We start from the raw sequence: 22,731 nt of genomic DNA, 5'->3' as shown, positions 1-22,731 counted from the left end.
GGATGATTTAGTTGGGGATTGGTCCTGCTTTGAGCAGGGGGTTGGACTAGATGACCTCCTGAGATCCCTTCCAACCCTGATATTCTATGATTCTATGAAGGCAGTAGATTCAGAAATTTAATCTAGGATTGTACAAAAAAAAATTAAAATTGCAGTAGGCATAGTATGTAATACAATACTGAATATCAGAAATATATAATTTGGTTTGGTATTTTCTCAAGGAAGTTTATATATGTCATGACATTTCCGTTTTCAATATTATATAACTATTATATACTGAAAACTATTATCAAATTGCTAAATATTTTTCAGTAATTTTCATAGTGTATATTCTAATAGTAATTTAATTTTTTTACTAATATCCCAGTTTGAACCAGTATTTACTAATGCCCGTCCTAAACTAGTTTTTCCCAGGAAATTGCTGACTCTGGATCTGGACTTATTAGATGACTCTGGCCTATGCATAAAGAATTTTCCAGAGTGGTGAGAAACCTGAGGCAGGAAAATGCGTACTGGTGTGTTTATTATTTTGACTAGAGCTGTGTATTTCTTGTGCTATTATGTAAAGAGTATTGGTGTGTTAGAATCCTATGCAAAGTCTGTCTGGGTGTCTGGCTTTCACTGTTGCATGCCCCTCAAAAGGTAAACTGTAAATCAGAAGGTTCATACCTTTGGCGGGATTCTGGGGAACATGCAGTGCTGCTGGGGAGAGAGGGCACTAGTTTCAGGCCCTATGCAATTGATCAAAGGGTCTCCATTACTAAGAGGGTTGTCAGATATAAGGTCTGCATCAGGAGTGCGTCTGTCTGGAACCCAAAAGTCAGGGACAAGGAAGAGTTAGGCAAAGGGTGTGCTGTAGAGTAAGTCCTCCAGGAAACGTACAGATGCCACATCCTTCCCCCGCTTCATGCTTCAGTCTTTGGGTTCCCTGTCTTCTTGCTGAGGCCTGAAACAGAAGCTCAGGACAGGGTAGTGGCAGGTTGCAGCTATACAGAGCCGTAGAAAGTTTGTTACCTCATCTCTGTATGTAATTCTGTTCACAATAAAAGGTTTATCTTGAAACTGTTCTGCTCATCAGTAAAATACTACATAAGGCACATAGGAATCAGTGTTTGGATCCCCTCACAGCTGTTGGATGAGTGTCCAACAATTAGATCTGTGACACCTTCACTACTTTGGTGTCTGGGTTGGAGCTATAGAAACCTTTCTCTTTTTCTTGTGTTGGCTGCCTCAACTATCAAAAGCTACTGGTGTATATTGTAAATACAGTGTTGTAGGATACTTGATGATGTGTTTTACTCGCATCCTTCATAAGAAGAATGTAACAGATTTACATGCCTTTTATCCATTACTTTAAGGAGTAAAAGTCCCAATTTGGACAGGCAGTGCCACAGCAAAAGAGAAACAGTTCTCCAGTAATGAATTAATAATTCACTATATTTTAAGTAGGAATAAATAATTACCATTTCTCTTTCTTTTTACCACTTCATATAAAGTGAATTATTTATTACTTTTTGTACAAGAAAGATCATCTCAGAGTTTGGATAATACTGGACCATAAGAATAAAAGACTGGCATCTCCTTCAGATGAAGAGAGATTCCTTGACAATCACTGTGATTCTTCGATTTCGTCAGTTTCCCTTTTTCTAATATTATGTCTTTGTAATGTTGTTTAGATTGCCATTTCACTAATCACTTGCAATTCTGGACATTCTGGGCCCATTTTATCCCCGATGTGTCCAGAGGTGAAATTGGCCTTTTGTGTTTCTTTTCTATAACTGAAATAATGGTAGAAGATTAAACATTCTATTCATATTAATATTTATAACCATTATAATGATATTCTTATTTCTTCATGTTAGCACTTGACTGGTATCCATAGTCATACTTAATCATAAATATTTTTTCTGGGTTAGTTTTTGCCACATCCTTCATCTGACTCAGAGTTTTTAGGAATACTTCCTTACCCTAATGACACCATCTCAAACAAGTGGCTGTTCCTTTCCAAATCTTATATAAATTGACATTTGACAACTGATGTATTGAAAACATGATTTGCCATGGAGTATTTGGATGGCTGAGTGGATTAGTAATGGACATGGAATATTTCACATCTAGGCTGGTAGTAAGAATCTGACCCGGTGCATAAGTGGCTAAAAGTTACAGCCATCTGATGAGTGCTTAGTGGCTAAATGTGATGAGTTGATAGTCTTAGCTCATTTCCTGGTGAAGGTGTCCACATCACAAAGTCACCACCACATCTGTCACCAGTTGGCACCCTGATTAGCAGTAGCACTGTGTAGAACCTTCTGATTTTAGTTCACATGAGTTTCATGAACCAAACCCAGCATGTTAAAATTGCAATGGTTCACATAGTTTTAGGTTTGTTTGGACACTTGCATTCGTGCAACTGGTCCCCTCAATGCCTAGAGACTGGCGGAGAGTTAAGTTGTCACCCTCTCATATCCCCAGTAAGTGGTTCAAGGAACAGGCTGACTTCTTTAGCTTCATTTGTCTGCACTAGAACTGCAGCCTCAGACAGTGCTTGTCTACATGGGGAGTTATTCTGGAATAGCTAATCCTGACTGACTGCACATGTGGAGTACCATATTATTATGAAATAAGCTTCATGTGCAGACACTCTCATCAGGAATAGTTAATTCACATTAAATTCACACCCTATCTTATTCCAAATTAACTTGAATATGTAGACAAACTCTTAGACCTTCACCAACTACAGGATCTGTGATTATAAACTGGAAAGAAAGAAGCCTGGAGACAAAAGATACAGTGATTAATCGGGGAAAAACCTTCTGTAACCACTGTGAGGAGGAGAGATTGAACTTGAATGATATTTTTCTACTCCTTCACTCAAAACGTGAAGGGGCAAAAGGTATCTAGTGCCTCAAACTTATTGGCATGGTCAGAGATCTCCAATAAAAAGTTGAGAAGAAAAACAGCAAAACTCTGGGACAAATAAAGGAGACAGCAAAAATAGTCTCACAGCATGTGGCAACCTGCCATTGAATTTGAAATGAACGATAATGCTAAATGGTCCATTACTACTGTGAAACGATCCTAAGTATTCTTGATTGTATTGCATTTATCTCTCAAAACACTTGTATACCTTGTCATGCCAACAGAGTTACTGATGTTGGATTTCCTGCAAAAGTGGAGTAGAGGGTACTGGGCCCGTTGTAGGGAAGTGAGCTAGCAGAGTTCTCCGAACAATTCACATAAATCTCTAGCTGAGGCTCCAAAATGTAATTTACTGGTTTGTATTGCCTGTGCCATAATTAGCTTCCTTCCAGCCTGAGGAGGTGGGACAAGTGGGTTCAGGTGTTAGCCTGATGAGCACCTGGGCCTCTGAAAAAGAGCTGAGAGAACTCAGAGAGAGGAACTGCAGGAAGCAGGTTAGTTTCCTGTGGGAGACCCTGACATAGTAGGTAGGTAGGCCCCAGGAAGGAAAGGCAGTGGGAGCCTGCTGAGGAAAAAAAGGCCTTCAGGGGGAAAGTCCTGGAAGGCAGTGCTTAGCTAAAAACAAATCGGCAAAGCTTAAAAGTAGGGCTGAAGAGCCGGGAACTTCAATGAGTGGTAGATTGCAAGAGGGACTCCAGGGAAAGCAACCTGTGAGTCAGCGCTCTATAACTGAGCAGGGAAAGAGTTAAAATTAGCCTGGAAGTTGCCATCAACTGAGCCCAAAAGGTAGGCCGAAGAGTAGCCCAAGAGGGACAGAAGAACCTGATGTTTTTTTGGACTTTTAGATGGCCTTTTATTATCCCCAAAGAAGTTTAATTTGTTTAGTAACTTGGCCACATCACTGGTACCTACCCATCTGGAGAAGGCCAAAGGGACTCACCTTGGCGGAAGAAACTGAAGCAGAGATGCTGCAGGGCCACGTCATGCCAAGACAGGGCACTCTGAAGTTAGCAGCTCAGTTGCAGTACCAAAACTTGAAACGATGTATGAAATTTCCTAGCTAAGGGACTCCATTGTGAGACAAAGGGCAAGGAGAGTCAAGCATTGCCTTATCCCTCAAACTTGACCTGGTGGGGCATGTCGGGACATTGTAGAGAAGTTTGCATTGCCACAACCTGTTATCCCTTCTCTGTAGATTAAATCAAGATTTAGTCTCTAAGGCTGTCAAGCAAACACCTTTCACAAGCACTAAAATCACAAAGTTGTAAAAACTTAAGTTAGCTTTTGAAGTGAAAAGTGCTGTTGATATGAAAAGTAGCAAATCGTGACACCTCCATTGTTCTAAGTTTGAAAAAGAGATTCCTGGTGCTGTTCTCCCTGTCTGACTTTTCATGTTCTCATTTTTGTTTGAAAGACCTGTGAGGAGAATAGCTGCTGTGCACTTCTAAATTTGAAGAAAGGAGGGAGCAATACTCTTTACACTCAATTCCCAGACAATCTGCCCAAAGTTTAACCGGTTCCAGACGATTTTTAAATGAGTGAGCTTAGTGAAATTGCTGCTCTGAGACGATGAAAGAGTCACTGTCCAGCAGTCATCTGTGCTGATGAGCATTAACCAAGGGGAAAACGTGACTCTAAATACATCCATAAACCAAACCTACAGATTTTATCCAGGTTAATCATATATCTATCAAAGATTTCACTGGCTTTCCAAAAGTGTAAAGTTTTCTGTCTGAGGCTACTGCATACTTATTACACTAAACAGTTATTTGAGCTAACTGTAAGAAACCTGTTTCATGTTATTTTGTACAATAAAGTCTGATTCCAAACTCATCTACCCTGACCATTGATTTAAATGGAATTACTCCTAATTTACACTGATGTGAGAGCAAAATCGGGCTCGGCGTAGCAGGAATTCAGAAAGAGGGGGAGACCAAATATTAACATAAGACTAAAACGTATCTGGGCATTATATAGTTAGGATGATTGCTAAGGAATGTAGTTCTGATTTGGAATTTAGTTCTTGAAGTTCTCAGTATGGTTTCAAAAGTGTAAATCGTCCCACTTTTTTTCAAGAAGGCAGTTTGGAACATAATGTATTTATAGCACATTTTCCATCCATTATATGGCATGTAATTATAATGATTCTTACCTTTGCTGTAGGCAGCTCAGGGGAGAAGTAGTAGAGTTTCTTGTGACAAAAACAAAAGGATAAGAACGTGGTGTGGGGGGGAGTTGTAAAATAGTATAGAGGGATAGCGATTTAAATAAATCACTAACAAATTTATTTGAGCATAAACTTCCGATGAAGTGAGCTGTAGCTCACGAAAGTTTATGCTCAAATAAATTTGTTAGTCTCTAAGGTGCCACAAGTCCTCCTTTTCTTTTTAAATAAATCCTAAAACTTTACTTTCTGGATATCTGGTGTTTTGATATTTAATAATGGCAGAAACTGGTAATGAAAAGAGAAGTTCATGCCGAAAGGAACTTTGCTCTAATATTGACCATTTGTTTATTCTCACAGGGCCATTTCTGCTCTGCTACCTAGGCAGCCCCACTGACTTTTCTAGGGTTGCACTGGTGTAACTGAGCAGAAATTGAACCTGTGTGGTTTAACTAAGTGGAGTTTGGCCCAAAGTGTTGAAGACTAATGGAGTTTATAAGCAACACTTTTATTTGAATAATTTTGTTTTTCAACTACTTAATAGTGGATTGTATTATCCAGGTGGTGATGAGGAAGACCTGATCTTTCACACCCCTGACTGACACATCTATGCCAACCTAACCCCCAGTGCATATGCAGCTATGCTGACAGAAGAGTGCATCTGTCAATGTAGCTACCATTGTATGGGGAGCTGGTGTTCCTCCACTGATGGAAAAACCCTTTATGCTGGTGTAGGCTGAATCTCCACTATGGAGTTAGGCTCGCATAGTTTCTGTAATGTAGACAAACCCTTTGTTTTATTTTCTGTTTTATTATTTTATAATCAATGTAAGGCTCATCAAATTGAGGAACAAACTGCATAGATCTGCAGTTTGTGGCCAACTTTCCTTTCCATTCCATACCTGCAGCTGTCATGAAAGGCGATGGGAGCTACAGACCAGTTTCAGAAGACAAAATTTACCTAATGCAATAGGTATTTTTAAAAGGGACAATAAATAAAAGTGCACACATAAATGGAGGAAAAGACTGCATTTTTATTCTCATTCACTCTTGGTGTTTAGTGTTAAACAAGAATGTTACTAGAAAAATATATAGTAAAAACATTAATACATCTCTGCAAGAGCTGTGGAATAACTGAGTTTTTGGTTTGGTGTCTGAACCAAAAAGTGAAAAAAACCTCAAATGTTTGTTTTAGGTCGACCTGAAATGAAATGTGTTTGAATTTTTTGGTGAAAAAATAAATGAAACATTATATTCAAACTGAAATGAAATATTTTGTTTAATTTTTGAGGATTTTAACCCCATTAAAAACAAAATTGAAGCAACATTGAAAGCAGTCATTTCAAAATGGAAAATCAAAACATTTCATTTTGAAAATATTGAAACAAAATGTTTTGACTTTTTTTCTGATTTTTTTATTATTTTTTATTTCTAGCCAAAGCAATTTGGTGAGTTTGACCTGAATTAATTCACAAAATGTTTTGATTGACCCAAATATGCATTTTTTTTAATGGAAAAAATGTAATCAAAAAAATTTCATCCAAGTTTAATCACAGCAAAATATACTTACTTCAGTCAGGCATGCGGTCTTCAAATCCTATTGCTCTTGGAAATGCACATTGTCTGCTTGGATAGTGGGTGTTAAAAAAAACCCAGCAAAATGATTTGAGGACATATTAGTCTTTCTTTCTGCAGCTGCTGAACACAACCACTCCCATTTTGTGTTTAAACTGCTATTGGTTTATTGAGCTCTTGTATCCCACACATAGCACACTTGGACCATGGCTTGAAATGCTGCTCATAACTTCCATAGCTGAATCATTACCACCTTATTAACACTTTGTCATAATTAAAAACTGTGCTGTATTTGCAGTATTAATAAAAACTATGAAGTAGGTTGTCTGTCTGGCTCTGCCTGGGACCAGGCTCCAATAGTCCTTTCTGCAATCAGCAGAGCAATCTTAGTCCAGTGTCCTACAAGTTGTTTTTCTTGTATGGATCCTCACTTAATTCAGCGGGGCTCCATATGGGCACAGGGTCTGTCTCCATGTATCACATAGCAAAATTGGGGCATTAGTTCTTGTACAACAAGGCCTTGATTCAGCAAAGCCTTTAAGTCTGTACTTAATTTTAAGCATGTGAGTGGTACCATTATCACTGTTCCCATTGTCACTTGTTCACAAATGCAGTAGATTTCAGTAAAATCAACTTAAACCTGAAAATTCTGTTCTAGGAAAGTTTTGGTTCAGTTGTTCATGTTTGGTAGGATTTCCATTGTGCTGTATAGATTGAAATTCTTTGGTTTCATGCTTCTGCATCTATTCTTTAATGGCACCACAACTGTGAAAATGATCTTCCAGCACTTGCACCGTGAATTGGCGTGCAAAGATACTAGCTACAATATTGTCAAATCTGGGCAACATTTTACACTAGCCTACCACCAGTGGATTTTTCATTCAGTCCAACTAAGCTGATTTCTTTAATCTTCCGCAAGTATTGTGTGTGTTTGAAAATCTTACAGTGTAACTCCCATTGACTTCAACAGGAGCTGAATTAGGCCAATGGTGTGTGGTTCTGGAAAATTCAGTAGTTTCTTAGCTATGTTTTTTGTCCTTTAAGGATTGATATGCTAGAACAGAACACATCCTCTCTAAGTGCTAGTTTAGAAACCTTGAAATGTTAAATAATCACACTGCTTCAAAGAATTTTGCAGCTGGATGATAAAAATGCCGTTCTCATCCATGTAATCATGCATTTTTGGACACAACTTAATATTTTAGTTATTTTTCACCTCTTTGCTTAGATTCTATTGGATTCTATTCCTGCTCCTGCTGCTGAATTCCTATGTGATGCTAGGCAAGACACTTAAACCAAATGGTCTCTAATTATGTGTTTCTCATTTTCTGGGTGCCTAATGTGAGATCCTGGGGCCTGTTTTGCAGAAGTGCCGAGTGCTCACAGCTGTGACTGAAGTCAGTGTGCTTTAATATATTAAGTACTAAGTACTCTGGAAAAATCAGGTACTAGTTATCTCAGATTGGAATCCAAAATTAGTGAGATATCTGACCTTAATCTTTATCTCAGTTCCCCATCTGTTAAAAGGGCATAAGACCACTCCCTCACCGCACAGAGTATTGTAAACCTAAATGAATGTTTGTGAAGCACTCAGACGCTAGAGTGATGAATGCCATAGAAAAGGAAATCAATAATTGTCTTTAGAGCATGGTTTGATAGTGTGCAGTAAATAAGGCAAGGGACCACACCTTGAACAACAGGGAAAAATGAAATATTGAATAGCTGCTCATTAGCTGAGCATCCTCCATTATGTGCACTGAATGAGGCAGGGATCCTGTGGGGAAAAATAGGATGTGATCATGTAATTATTAGGGCTGTCGATTAATCGCAGTTAACTCACACGATTAACTAAAAAAAATTAATTGCGATTAATTGCACTGTTATACAATAGAATACCAATTGAAATGTATTAAATATTTTTGGGTGTCTTTCTACATTTTCAAATATATCGATTTTCAGTTACAACACAGAATACAAAGTGTACCATGCTCACTTTATATTTTTTATTACAAATATTTGCACTGTAAAAATGATAAACAAAAGAAATAGTGTTTTTCAATTCACTTCATTCAAGCACTGTAGTGCAATCTCTTTATCGTGAAAGTGCAACTTACAAATGTAGTTTTTTTGGTTACATAACTGCACTCAAAACCAAAACAATGTAAAACTTTAGAGCCTACAAGTCCAATCAGTCCTACTTCTTGTTCAGCCAATCGCTCAGACAAACAGGTTTGTTTACATTTGCTGCCCACTTCTTAATTACAATGTCACCAGGCATTTGCATGGTACTGTTGTAGCTGGTGTCACAAGATATTTATGTGCCAGATGTGCTAAAGATTCATATGCCTCTTCATGCTTCAGCCATCGTTCCAAAGGACATGCTTCCATGTTGATGACACTCGTTACAAAGGTCAAATGTGTTAATTAAATTTGTGACTGAACTCCTTGGGGAAGAATTATGTCTCCTGCTCTGATTTGTTCATATTCTGCCATATATTTCACGTTATAGCTGTCTCAGATGATGACTCAGCACATGTTGTCGTTCATTTTAAGAACACTTTCTCTGCAAATTTGACAAAATACAAAGAAGATACCAGTGTGAAATCTCTAAAGATAGCTACAGCACTTGACCCAAGATTTAAGAATCTGAAGTGCCTTCCAAAATCTGAGAGGGATGCGGTGTGGAGCATGCTTTCAGAAGTCTTAAAAGAGCAACACTCCCATGCAGAAACTACAGGACCCAAACCACCAAAAGAGAAAATCAACCTTCTGCTGGTGGCATCTGACTCAGATGATGAAAATGAATATGTGTCGGTCTGCACTGCTTTGGATCATTATCGAGCAGAACTTGTCATCTGCGTGTACGCATGTCCGCTGGAATGGTGGTTGAAACATGAAGGGACATATGAATCTTTAGTGTATCAGGCATTTGCATGCACTGTTCTCACTTTTAGGTGTCATTGTAAACAAGAAGCAGGCAGCAAATATAAACAAACTTGTTTGTCTGAGTGATTGGCTGAACAAGAAGTAGGACTGATTGGACTTGTAGGCTCTAAAGTTTTACATTGTTTAATTTTTGAATGCAGGGTTTTTGTACATAATTCTATATTTATAAGTTCAACTTTCATGATAGAGATTGCACTACAGTACTTGTATTAAGTGAATTGAAAAATACAATTTGTTTTGTTTTTTACAGTGCTAATATTTTTGATCAAAAGTAAATAGAAAGTGAGCCCTGTACACTTTGTATTCTGTGTTGTAATTGAAATCAATATATTTGAAAATGTAGAAAACATCCAAAATATGTAAATAAATGCTATTCTATTATTAACAGTGCGATTAATCACAATTAACCTTTTTAATCACTTGACAGCCCTCATAATTATAGATTGTATCATAATTCATATACTTTGAGAACAAATTAAGGCAGCCTTAATTCTGGCATTCCTAACTGCTAAGTGTTTGACTTTGCAACCTGAATAACATTCCTTTAAAAAATAGTTTGTGTAATATACACGATGATCTTTCACTTGGTTTGCCTTGAACTTGTTAATCATTTGCACTAATGTATGTACACCATGTTACCTCCCTATTGTCCTGTGTAATGATTTCTGATGAGGGCACCGTTATTACATTGTCATATGCAGCACCCTGATTTGAAAATGGAGATACATTATTTATTATTTCTATTACAAAACTACCTAGGAGCCCTAGTCATGGTCCAGGGTCCCATTGTGCTAGGCACCTTACAAACCTATAGTCGTGTTCTGCATGGTAGAAACCAGCCAAATATCAAGTGTTCTGCCTTGTGATTAGGTGAAGGAGGCATGGCTGATAATTTGCCTTGAGCCTGCAAGAATGGATCCTATCTTGCTTTTCTTGCACAATTAGATGTGAATGATCTTTTTACTATAAAATAACTTCACAGTGCTGTAGTAACTCATCCAAGTGTCTTCCAATATAGTTAGAAGATGTGCTCTACAAGTTACGTGTTCTCCATTAAGTGTCACATATTTCAGTATTTTCCCTCCAACTCTAGCTTATTTACACAAGACTGTATTTTAAAGAACTGCAAATGTAAAATGGGTAGAACTTTTGAGTTCCATGTTTTCTAGGGAGTTTTTCTCAGAGGAGGTGGTTATTTTTTTGGTAACTTTCTTTTGGGGAGAACGATGAAAAGAATATAGCTATAGACTGGGATTTTCACAGGGGACCACAGGAGATAGGTGCCCAATATCTCTGGCTTTGGGTGAAAGTTGGGCAATATCACTCTTTTGAGTTCTTGTGGAAAGCCCAGGTTAATGTTCAATTCGCTTTAAAAAAAAGAAAAGAAAAAAAAGTAGATTCCTTAGGATTGACTGAGTATTTTAAGGTGTGAACTGCATCAGATCTTTCTTTCAGCCAATAACATTGTTTTGCAGTGTGTTAAACATTTTGCCAGCAGCACTTCTTCAAATGAAGATTTTTATCCAATATTTTTTTGTTGCTGTCGAAATAGCATGAAAATTGAACCAAAATTAAGTCTATAGGTAACAATCTTCCTTGAAGCATACCTTTGCTGAGCCTTCTTAATAAATTTTCAACTGTAAAGTTGTTAAACAAGATGCAAGTGCTATGCAATATCCTGCTGAAGATAGAAGAAATATGACTTCATTATCGTTGGCTGGATCAATTCCTCTTCATGCTAATGCACACACATCAGTCCAGAGAGGATGTTGCCAAGAATAATATATAATCTACTCAAGCCTACAGTAAAAGCTTACAAAAAATCTATTTTTATGTCGTTCTTGAAAGAAGGAAGCAATAGCAGGCAGTAAATTAATTCCATTCCTAAAAAGCCACTGCTCTTAATGTAAGGTAAATATGAAAACAATTTGAGCGGATGGCTAATTTCGTCTTATGCTGCCTATGTCCTTCACCATTTTTTTTTTGCTACCATCTTTGGTTTTTGCCACAGTTATCGCTTACAAACAGGGATGCAGTAGACATCCGCAATGCCAAAGTAAACTTGCAATTCAAAGTATTTTAGTGGTTAGGAGGACCCCAGGTTGCAAAGCTTTTCAGAGTTTTAGACAATCCGATTAGAAATAGAATATTTTCTCACTTAGGTGATGGTATTATTTCAAAAGACCAAGGAGGTATAAATCCATTAGCATTTAAATTCTGTTTGGCCTCCAGATTTTCTTATTTAGCTGATGAAGAAATTTTAAAATTGTTCAGAAAGTCCCTTGTGTGATAACTGTCAAGATGGAAGAACACAGTGCGGTACAGCAAAACATAATTAAGCCACTAAAATATTAAATGCTAGAAAAAATTGGCAAATCTATTTCTTTATAATTATTAGTTTTTATTTATTTATTTTTGTGGTAGCGCCTGCAGGCTACTTAATTGGTTAAAATATTTAAAACATTTAATTATTTTTTTATAAGAATTTTAATGAAAAAAGACTTTTCATGAAAATTTTGGCCCAGTTTTTACAGATCAACAGGAAGCTTTAACTCCTCATTCCAGTTGAATATACCTAAGAGCTTATTTGACTTTCCACCATCATAGCACTTTACAAACATCAGCTCTTACAACAGACCTGTGTTCTAAGCATTACACCATTTTGCAGATAGGCAACACCTAAATTGTTCTAAATTTAAGACAATTGGATCCTGATTTTCAGAGGAATGGTACACTCCCTTTTGGCTCCCATTGATTAAAGCTGGAGTTGTGGGTAATAATCAACTCTGAAAATCAGGCCTTAGAAATCTCAAGTTGGGCACCTAAAATTAATGGATTCTTTTTGAAAATTTAGGCCTTATTGAGATGTTGACAGTAATGGACAGAATTGATGTAGTCTGGAAACAGAACTTGGGAGTTCCTTGCTAGCAGTCCTAGTTGAGGCTACTCTTGAAGGCCACAGACGCTTCACAGCTACACTCTGCAGCTGTAGAATACAGAAGACCCATATAGTTTTTACATCAGACTAATCTCTGTCAGTTTAGAAATTAATAGTACAATCCCTTACAAATTGATGTTGTACAAAACACTAGTCAGTTTTGCAATCTTAAATTACAACTGCTGTATAACTTTGGTTATTTAATAACACAACTTTTGTTTATTGTACCATTTATAAGTAGGGTGGGGCAGAAGTTATGATCATCAGAACAGGCTAGATCTAAGTATGTTGATTACATGCAGAGTATAGGCCAAATTCATTCTTGGTATAGCCTTAGTCAAGATTGTGATGATGCACCAGGGATGAAGTTGGCTTAGTAAATCTAACTTTATTTAGGAACCAAATTTGCAACAGAATGGACAGAGTAAGCCAATACCTTTCCTCCAAAAGTTGGTCATCTTGGAATTAGTTGAGGGAATTGATTTGATGATTTTACTTACATTCCATGATTGTGGTATGAATAAATAGGAATGTTGTTGTTTTTTCTCCTTACTCCTTGTATCTGGCTTATCTCACAGGAAAAACTGAATGTGGTAGGTCTCATAATGTTTTAACATCTGCCATGCAGTTGGATTACATCATGCTGAGTTTCATCAAGTCCATATACTTGACTTGCAGCATAGTCTGCATGTACAACTCTGAAGTTGCAAACACAGTCTTTAGTGATATTGCTTCTTGAACAAATGTCTCCTGAAAGTATCCAATTCAGTGAAAGTACGGTAATGCTGAACATACGAAAAAAGAAAAAGAAACACTGAAAGAAGTTAACAAACTGCCTCCTTTCCAAAACACCTTGTATTTACACTATCAGCATGAGATTTTAAAATATCACTGGCATGAAGATCTTACATGGTGGTTTCACAGTTTTTTTTTCTCACTGCAGGATCTTTTGTTCAGTTTTACCATCTGGTGTTTGCCTTTGGTCATAAAAAGAATTCTGGAATGAGCAGAGTGCTTTTTAAAGGATAAACACTAAATGTTAAGTTTTGGTTCCAGAATTTTGTGTGATTAAAAATAAAATTAAATAATTATAATATAATAAAGAGTGTTACATTCTATTCTGCATAACCAAAAAGAAGAGGAGGAAAATGGATAAAAAGATTTTAATTTCCCTGGATACATTGAATAACTTTATGAATTTAGCATATCTTCCTCATTACTTAGTAGTAGTAATAATAATTTTTGAATTTAGTGCCTTCTACCTGAGGATCTCAGCTATTCATGATTTAAGTATTGCTGTACTCCTGAGAGGTAGATAGCATTATCCCAATTTTATAGATGAGGAAAGTGAGACACACAAATAACAAGTGAGACTCATCCAAGGTCAAACAGGAAGTCTGTGGTGCATCTGGGAAATGAAACCAGGTCTCCTGACTCCATCTTCTTCCTCAACTATACGACCACCCTTCCTCTAAAAGGAAATGTATAGTACTGCAGGCATGTTTTGAATCACTATATTTCTTCCTTAAATAGAACCTTTAGTGATTCTGTAGAACAAATACAGAGAGTGATACAATTATCTTTTTATGTGAAGCAGTTGTGTAGTAGCTATAAGCATTAGTCAAATATGCAACTCATGGTGAATGCAATTTGTCTTTAAATTTAAGTATTCCCAGATAGATTGGCCAGATTAACAAACATACTCTCTCTTTTTTCCATTGCAGCATGTGCGTTCCGTTACAATGGGCTCTCTTTTGTGTACCTCGTCTACCTCTTGCTCATTCCTCTGTTTTCAGAACCTACAAAAACAACAATGCAAGGTAAGAGTTTCCCTGATGGTTTTTTAAAGATACATAACATGTAATATGTACAGAAATCTTGTAGGTGGTATAAGATGGAGTCTTACAGGTATTTCTTCAATATACTTTCATTGGTTTGAACTTTTCCTCCAGTAAGTGAGCTGGTTTTGTAATATGTCATGTAAACTCACTGAATCTGGATTTGGAGTGAGTACTCCCTAGTAACTGATCTGATTAAATTCAACTATGGAGTATTCTTTTTACAATGTATATTTTAGCCACCTATACAGACATTGGCACCCCACTGATCTCCCCATTACCATGATCTTGAAAAGTTTTTGATTTTTGTTTTTTTGTTTTCAGTTTTACAGCTGTAGAATAACTAAATGCACCATGGATAAAATCACCCACATGTCACGTAATAGCGGCACTTCAATATTAAAATGTGAAAATAGGATTCCAGAGATGAAAAACAAAAGCCATTTCAGAAATAGGATATTTGTTATTCCTGTGGGGTATATTGCAACAACAAATGGGTTAATCTGTAAAAGTTAGTTCTCAGAAGTTTCTGGGCAACAGTATTGTAACTTCAGGATCATTGAACAGTAAATGAAAATTTGCTGTGGTAAGCTAATATTTCCTTTTTGTGTTTTATCAGTGATATGTATTGTCACCCAGTAGCTTGCGGGAGCTGCTTTAGTGAGTAGGTCTCTGAACTGGTCCCTGCAGTTCAGAACTCTCCGTCATGTGGCTTGACTCAAACTCTTGTATTAAAGCAGTTATTGTACCCCCAGTTCACCTTCAGACTATTATTTACAATAGTATCTCTCTTCAAGAAACATTTTATTTTTACTCAAGTGAGTGGTGGGGAGAAGAATAAAAGTAAGCTTCTTCCATATGGGAGAGAAGGAAAAGGAGATATTATATGGGGCCCTATTGAGGCTGACGCTGTAAGTTGAAAATGTTACCTAAATTTTTGGCTTTGTTTTGAATGCTGTGGGTACCATGTGCATGTAGCACACTTCCCCTACAGCAGCTCTCTCAAACAACACGCTGCACCACTGTGATGGTTAATGGAAAATCACACCATTTTATTCAATAAATATCCCTAATGAAACAAACTAGGAAATCTAGACTTCAAACATAAAAACAGCTCAAATTACTAGGCTCCTACGGAGCTGTTACCTGAATCAGTAGCATCACGTCCATATAAAGACCCCATAACATCTCTCTCAATACAGGGCTTCTATTACCACATCAGTCACCCCAAAGGGGTCTCCCAGGTTGCATCTGGAGCTACCTCTTTCCATTTTCAGCAGTAACTCTTGGCCGCCAGTCTGGTTCAGTTTATACTCTCCTGGCAACCTCCATCTGGTATGTTTCGGAATGGGGTCAGTGTGGCTCCTCTTCCTTCCTGAGCATCAGTAGTCTTGACCTTCTCCCAGGATAGCTTTCGTCTGGCAGTTTTGTTTTCAACATGACTCTAGCTTCTAATATTCATATAGATAGATTTAGAATCTAGAGTCATGGCGCATACTATATATAAAGATCTGTGTTTCTGGAAAACTGTTTGCATCTGATCCAGTGTTCTCCTGTTTTATGTCCAGCCTTCTGAATACTAGATAAGAGAGAACATGAGAGGGAAGGAGAGTCATCCTACTCAACTGCCAATTTGAAAGACATCGGCTTCTTACCTTTTTAGATTATAGTGACTTGGTTTAGTAATAAGTCATACACCAGTGTACATTAACCAGCAAGTAACCTACTTACAAGTGTTTTAATGATAAATAACAATATTCCTTCTAAAAAACAGAAACCATTTCAGTGTCTTCCATATGCAGATTCAATTGGCAGATACACCATTTACCCTCTCCTCCTGCCCCCTGGTCAGTGGCATTGAACATTTTTGTTTCTTGAATTCACTGAAAACATTCCTTGGGGAATCTTTAAGTTTGTCTAAGTGCAGCCTCCCATCCCCAGGGTATTCTCCTTTTTTCTCGTTACTGGGGAGAAGAGACGAGAAATAGAATCTTTCAGGAAGTTGTAATATTGTTCATTTTATAACACACAGAGAAATCATCTAACTAGAAATGGTTGTTTTTACCAAGTTAGAGTACTGTGTTCTGTTATAGACCTCACTAAGAGATAATGCACAAAACTAGTTTGAAGATAGGGTGAAAAAAAAAGCAATTAAACTGAAAATATCTCTCATCTTATTTACTTATTTATATGGCCTCTATTACAGTACTGTAGTGTTTGAGCACCTACATATACAATATTTTATGGGGAAAAGAGGTTTTTTTCCCCATCAAGTTCCATTGGAGGAGAAAGGAGTCAAAGCTAGTCTTGCACTATGGAAAATATGCCATCACCTTAACCATTAATTCATTAATTATGACTTTGACAAGGATAAAACACAGTGAGTGTAAATGCTGATGCTTTTTTGAAACCTTCAGAGTAATTCCCAAAATGATATGATGCCACATTTATTCCCACATGTTAGTTACATGTAGGTTAGAAAATGCATTTAGTCAATCCATTTTACAGGAAATGTGTTGCCTTTTAATTTATTATTTTGATTACAGTAGCACCTGAAGAATCCAACAAAGAATGGGGCCCCACTGTGCTAAGCGCCGTACACATAGATAACGAGGGACAAAGTTTACAGTCAAAATAGACAAGCTATTCAAAGAATGGCAGAAGAGAAGTATTATTTAACCCATTTTACTGATGGAGAATTGAGGCACGGCAAGAATAAGGTGGAATTTTCAAAAGTGTATAGTTTTCTGTTGATTTAAGTGGGAGCAGAGTTAGGTCAATGCTGAGTGCTATAGAGAATTCCACCCAAGTGGCTTGGCCAAGGTAATACATCTATGGAGTATGTGGCAGAGCCAGGTACTGAATTTAGGAATCCCAAATCCCAGTTCAGTAACTTAATCCCCAAACAATCATTCCTTTGCTTTTAATCTAAAACCATCGTCCTGATGTATTATGGAATAAAATGGAGCATTCATCTTTCCCTCTCTATAACATTCACTAATTCATATATTTCCACTATGGGTCCTCTTAATTTTCCCCTTCCCAAAGCTCCTGTAGTTTTAACCAGTCAATCCCCACAAAACCTGAGTGGCATTAATGCAACGGGTTAGTTTCTGCTTGGATGCATAAGTGCCCAGTGCAGCCAGCAAAAACAGAGTTGAAAAATAAAATTAAAAAGCAAATCCTCAAAATGTTAGGAAATCCCAATCTAAGTAAAACTGTCAGTCATTTTTACTGTGGAAAGTTAGAAGGACAGTGAGAAAATGAAACATTAGTAAATGCCCAGATGTGGATTAAAGTTTCTCTTAAAAGCACTGAAGGTGACACACGAGATGGAAGCAGCAAGCCTAGAAGGGGAATACGGGTGCAGCTTCCTAGCCAATATCCGATTACCATGTTGATTTTATGTGTTTTGCTTTTTCTGCCCTTTTCGTGCCAGCAAGAATGATTGACAACTTAAATATAGTTATTTTCTAACAGCCAAGTGTGATATTTTTTGACTGTCATCCTCATCCTCTCATTTTAGTTTTGTTTTTTAATTTATTGGATTTAAAACAAATTCCGAAGTGGTTTGATGGATACATTTTAAAACAATCCAATTTCAGTGGGGAGTGCTTTCAAAAAATTTCAGATGGTCTCATAGTAATTTTAAGTCATGGTGCACTGTACAGCTCATAAGGTAGCTACAGTGTGATGTCTTGGTGCATTTTGTGTTAAGAGTGAAATAATTTAAAATCCAAACTTAACATATTAGAACAGACTGTCTGGGGAAGATTGCTGTTAACTTTAAATGTGTGGATTGTGGAGGGTTAAATACTTTAGCTTGTTGACTTTTAAATTGTATATGTGTGTATGTATTTCTTTCTCTGTCGTATGTATGTGTGTGTCCACAGAATATAAAACGGGAAAATTTATAGCTGTTTTAACTGGAAACAGCCAAACCACCATTAAATCATAGAGTCAAAATGTGAAATAAAGCAAACTTTCTACAAAATAGAAAAAATAAACATCTCGCTATGTCTCCATGTTTTCCTTTCCTTCTTTCCTTTTTCTCTTGCTATACTTCACTTTTTAGTCTATACAATACCTGGATCTTGTTACCTATTTTTAATGTGTTCCCACCAATTAATTTTTCACTAAAGTCTACTCTCTTTCATTGTATGTTTTTTTGTTTGTTTGTTTTTCACTTTCTGTTCTTGCCTTTTTTCCTCCATCTCATTGTTACTTTTGTGTTTTTCTTTCTGTCCATTTTTCCTCATTTCCCCTCTTTCTGACCCATTCCGCTCATCCACCTACCACTTACACTCTTCAATCACCATTCCCATCCCTCTGGGTCTTCCCATCCATCTTTCTCTTTCCCTTCGCTCTTCTACTATTTCCTCCTCCTTCCCCCTAGTTCTTTTCCTTTGTTGGTCTTCTCTCCTCCAACTTCCAAGGAGGCACTTACAAAATGACTACAGGTTCATAGGTTGGCATGGACAAAATCAGTATAGGGGAAATTTTCTTTTAAAAGTTTCGAAAGAGTGCATTATTATAAACAATGGGGAGTGAAATATTGTATTGAACTATATTGTACATGAAATTCCTTTTAACCTCTTTCTCTTTATTCTGTAATGTTTATCTTCTAGAAAAATGTGATCACTAAAATAACTCAATAATATTAATTCTTACCTCGTGTTTTAATTCTCCTTTCTCCATGAGTTATGTTCTTTCCCGTTGATCTGAGATCTCATCCATTTCTAAAATGACATATTTTCTCTAATTAAAGCTAAAAAATTAAGATATTCAATTGACTGAAAAAATTAGCTGAACATTTTAATTGCTGAAATATTATTCAACCATTCATAATGGAAACATATTCACAAATAACTTATGCATTTAAAATTCATTGGGTTCATTGTTTGTTCATCTTGGGTAGTTATTTGTTCAACTCTACCTCTAATGTTTATAGGTCTTGAAATCAATTACTATTGGCTATTACTATGACATTAATATAAACACAAAGTGTAGTATTCTCTATCTAAAAATTATAAAGAGGACATATTGGTGCAGATAACAGGTTATTTCATTTGATTATAGAGGTGGTTTAAAACTGCTTAGGCTAAGTTATCAAGCGCAGCATTAGGAACTGCTCTTGTTGCAACCATAATTTTACAGTAATTCTAAAACCATATAGCTTTTTAGGTAGTGGTCCTCCTTGTATAAACAGTGGCTGACTAGTATCTGGTTTATTACCTATAGCAGCTCTCTTAAGGCAAAGAATAAGTAGTAACTGCTTAATAGACCAGTTGCAAACTATAATTCTGTTGCCCTGATTGGGAATCAATGGAGTAATGTGTTTAAAACAGTTTTAATGATAGTGTTATTTCTGTCATGAAAGAGTAGAGTAAGTAAAGTTATGTCTTATATTTTAATTGGCTTGGACAGGAGAAATTACTCATTTATCGGTACTGAATAACTGGTTTTCCTTAATAGAAGTGAGATTGCATTCTGTTAGATTTACCAGCTGTTCCTTACTCCAGTTGCTAATTTATATTATGGTAGCTGTGAATAAGAAGCCTTCTTAACCAGGTAGTGTTTGTTTTTAAAGTAATATACATCACTTTAGTAAAGCAGTGGATCAGATTCAGCTATCGTTACTTATGCTGAGTAACAACATGGATAGAACTACTTTGGAATAAGATACTACTCAGTGTGAGAGAAGACTGGCAGAATCTGGCTCAAAATAAATATCTGCTAGGTATTTTTATATCTTGTTTGGCTGAGGAGCTAATGTAATAAGAATTATCCATTTAAAATATGAATATATTTAAACCATGCACAAACCTGCAAATATTCAAGAATATTTTTTGCCCAGTTGTGCTGGAAGGAGAGGAGACACTGGATGTGGTTTAATTAGGCTGCAAATTTATTCTTAGATGTCTGGGAGTATCTGATAGATAAAAGTGTATAGTGCAGGTAATTCCATAATCATTTCAATATATACCTGGGAAGCTTCCATCAGCCCTTCCCGTCCCCCATCGTGTCTTTTACCAATGCTGTTTACAGAAATTGATATAGAACATAAGGTTTGTAGGGAATATTAGTGCTTACAGGCATCTTGGGCTTGTTGAATCAACTTGCTAAATAATGAGTTCATAAAAGAGTAATTTAGACCTTTACCCTGCAAAGAATTATGTACATAGCTGTTATGCTCTGTGAGTAATCCCATTGAACTTGATATAGAGGTAATAAATTCAACCACATTTAGAGGTTTACAGATCTGCTACTGTTTCTATGCTAAGAGAGCTGATTCTTTAGCTGAAGTGGTAGGAGCTCATGCTTTTGTATTCAGCGGTCCTGGGTTCAGCCACCACAGGCAACCCAAACAGGGCTGGTGTTACATTTGGCCTTGCCACTGGTAACCATTAGTCCATGACATCTTTTCAGAGACAGAGGTAGATATCAAGAATCCTAATACCCTGCATTCCACTGCTGTCTCTCAAATACTGTTTAACCCAAACACAATTTGTGTTTTGTGTCTCCCTGTATGGTCTGATCCAGCTAGGAGGAGATAACATGCTTCCCTGCAACAGCTACTTATATAGCTGAAATGGAAGAGGTCTTTTGTATGGATCTGAAGGTTGTGTGACAAAGTTCCTGCTCTACCTTGGTGGGTCTTGCGCTTATTGGCAGATATGCTCGCCTTGGAGCTTCACGGCAGCCCTCAGCTTGGCCGTTTTTCTGAATTCACAGTCCAGGTCGACTCCTCCTGTGTCAGACCAGGAGTTGGGAGGATTTGGGGGAACCCGGGCCCACCCTCTACTCCGGGTTCCAGCCCAGGGCCCTGTGGAATGCAGCTGTCTAGAGTGCCTCCTGGAACAGCTGTGCGACAGCTACAACTCCCTGAGCTACTTCCCCATGGCCTCCTCCCTACACCTTCTTTATCCTCACCATAGGACCTTCCTCCTGGTGTCTGATAATGCTTGTACACCTCAGTCCTCCAAAAGTCCGTGTTCTCACTCTCAGCTCCCAGTGCCTCTTGCTCCCAGCTCCTCACTCGCACACCACAAACTGAAGTGAGCTGATTAGCCTGCCTTAATTGATTCTAGGAGCTTCTTGATTGGCTGCAGGTGTTCTAATCAGCCTGTTTTAATTGTCTCCAGAAGGTTCCTGATTGTTCTGGAACCTTCCCTGTTACCTTACCCAGGGAAAAGGGACCTACTTAGCCTGGGGCTAATATATCTGCCTTCTATTACTCTCCTATAGCCATCTGGCCTGACCCTGTCACAGTTGTGGGTTCACTTTTGGGGCCTCGATACCTCAGGATGTGGCTAATGCTGCATACAGCCTTTCACCTGCGAGTCATCAGTTTGTATCCTTCCCAATTCAGCAGGAATTAAAAGTTTCTCCCATCTAATAGACATTTAGTAACTCCTATGTGAGATGAGTTTGAATCCCCATTCAAACACCCCGCTATGTTTTGCACAAGACTATAAGCTTTTCAGGCAGAGGTTTTTTTTTTTTACTATGTGTTTGTATGGTGCCTCCACCACAGGCCCTGCTTGTAGTTGGATTCTCAAGTGAGTGTTCATATAGCTGGGGCCAAAATGGTCTTATTCACTGTGAATTTGTGAAAGTTGGCAGTGCTGTAATTGTCATATACATTGAAGAGGAAGAGTGGGAGTTAAAATATCAGAACAAAAATATGATTATTTATTATATAGGTTAGTTAGACAGAAATTAAAGGGTACAGTGCCAAAAGTGAAATCTCTGCAAGCTGCGTGGAAACTTTTTAAAGACACTGTAATCGAGGCTCAACTTAAATGTATACCCCAAATTAAAAAACATAGTAAGAGAACCAAAAAAGAGCAACTGTGGCTAAACAACAAAGTAAAAGAAGCAATGAGAGGCAAAAAGGCATCCTTTAAAAAGTGGAAGTTAAATCCTAGTGAGGAAAATAGAAAGGAGCATAAACACTGGCAAATAAAGTGTAAAAATACAATTAGGAAGGCCAAAAAAGAATTTGAGGAACATTTAGCCAAAGAGTCAAAGTAATAGCAATTTTTTTTAAGTACATCAGAAGCAGGAAGCCTGCTAAGCAACCAGAGGGGCCACTGGACGATCGAGGTGCTAAAGGAGCACTCAAGGACGATAAGGCCATTGCGGAGAAACTAAATGAATTCTTTGCATCGGTCTTCATGGCTGAGGATGTGAGGGAGATTTCCAAACCTGAGCCATTCTTTTTAGGTGAAAGATCTGAGGAACTGTCCCAGATTGAGGTATCATTAAAGGAGGTTTTGGGAACAAATTGATAAATTAAACAGTAATAAGTCACCAGGACCAGATGGTATTCACCCAAGAGTTCTGAA

General features: G+C 37.4%; 1 protein-coding gene across 1 annotated transcript in view; it reads left to right on the top strand.

Moving 5' to 3' along the window:
- Positions 1–22,731, top strand: part of PIEZO2 (piezo type mechanosensitive ion channel component 2) — a 440,411-nt gene that overhangs the window by 72,411 nt on the left and 345,269 nt on the right. The window contains exon 2 of the mRNA XM_074944649.1: positions 14,267–14,362. Coding sequence (XP_074800750.1) covers positions 14,267–14,362 — 96 coding nt within the window. The remainder of the gene's footprint in view (positions 1–14,266; positions 14,363–22,731) is intronic.

The sequence above is a fragment of the Natator depressus genome, chromosome 2, assembly GCF_965152275.1.
Source record: "Natator depressus isolate rNatDep1 chromosome 2, rNatDep2.hap1, whole genome shotgun sequence".
NCBI classification, from domain to species: Eukaryota; Metazoa; Chordata; order Testudines; family Cheloniidae; genus Natator; species Natator depressus.
This window is presented reverse-complemented; position numbering and strand designations above follow the sequence as displayed.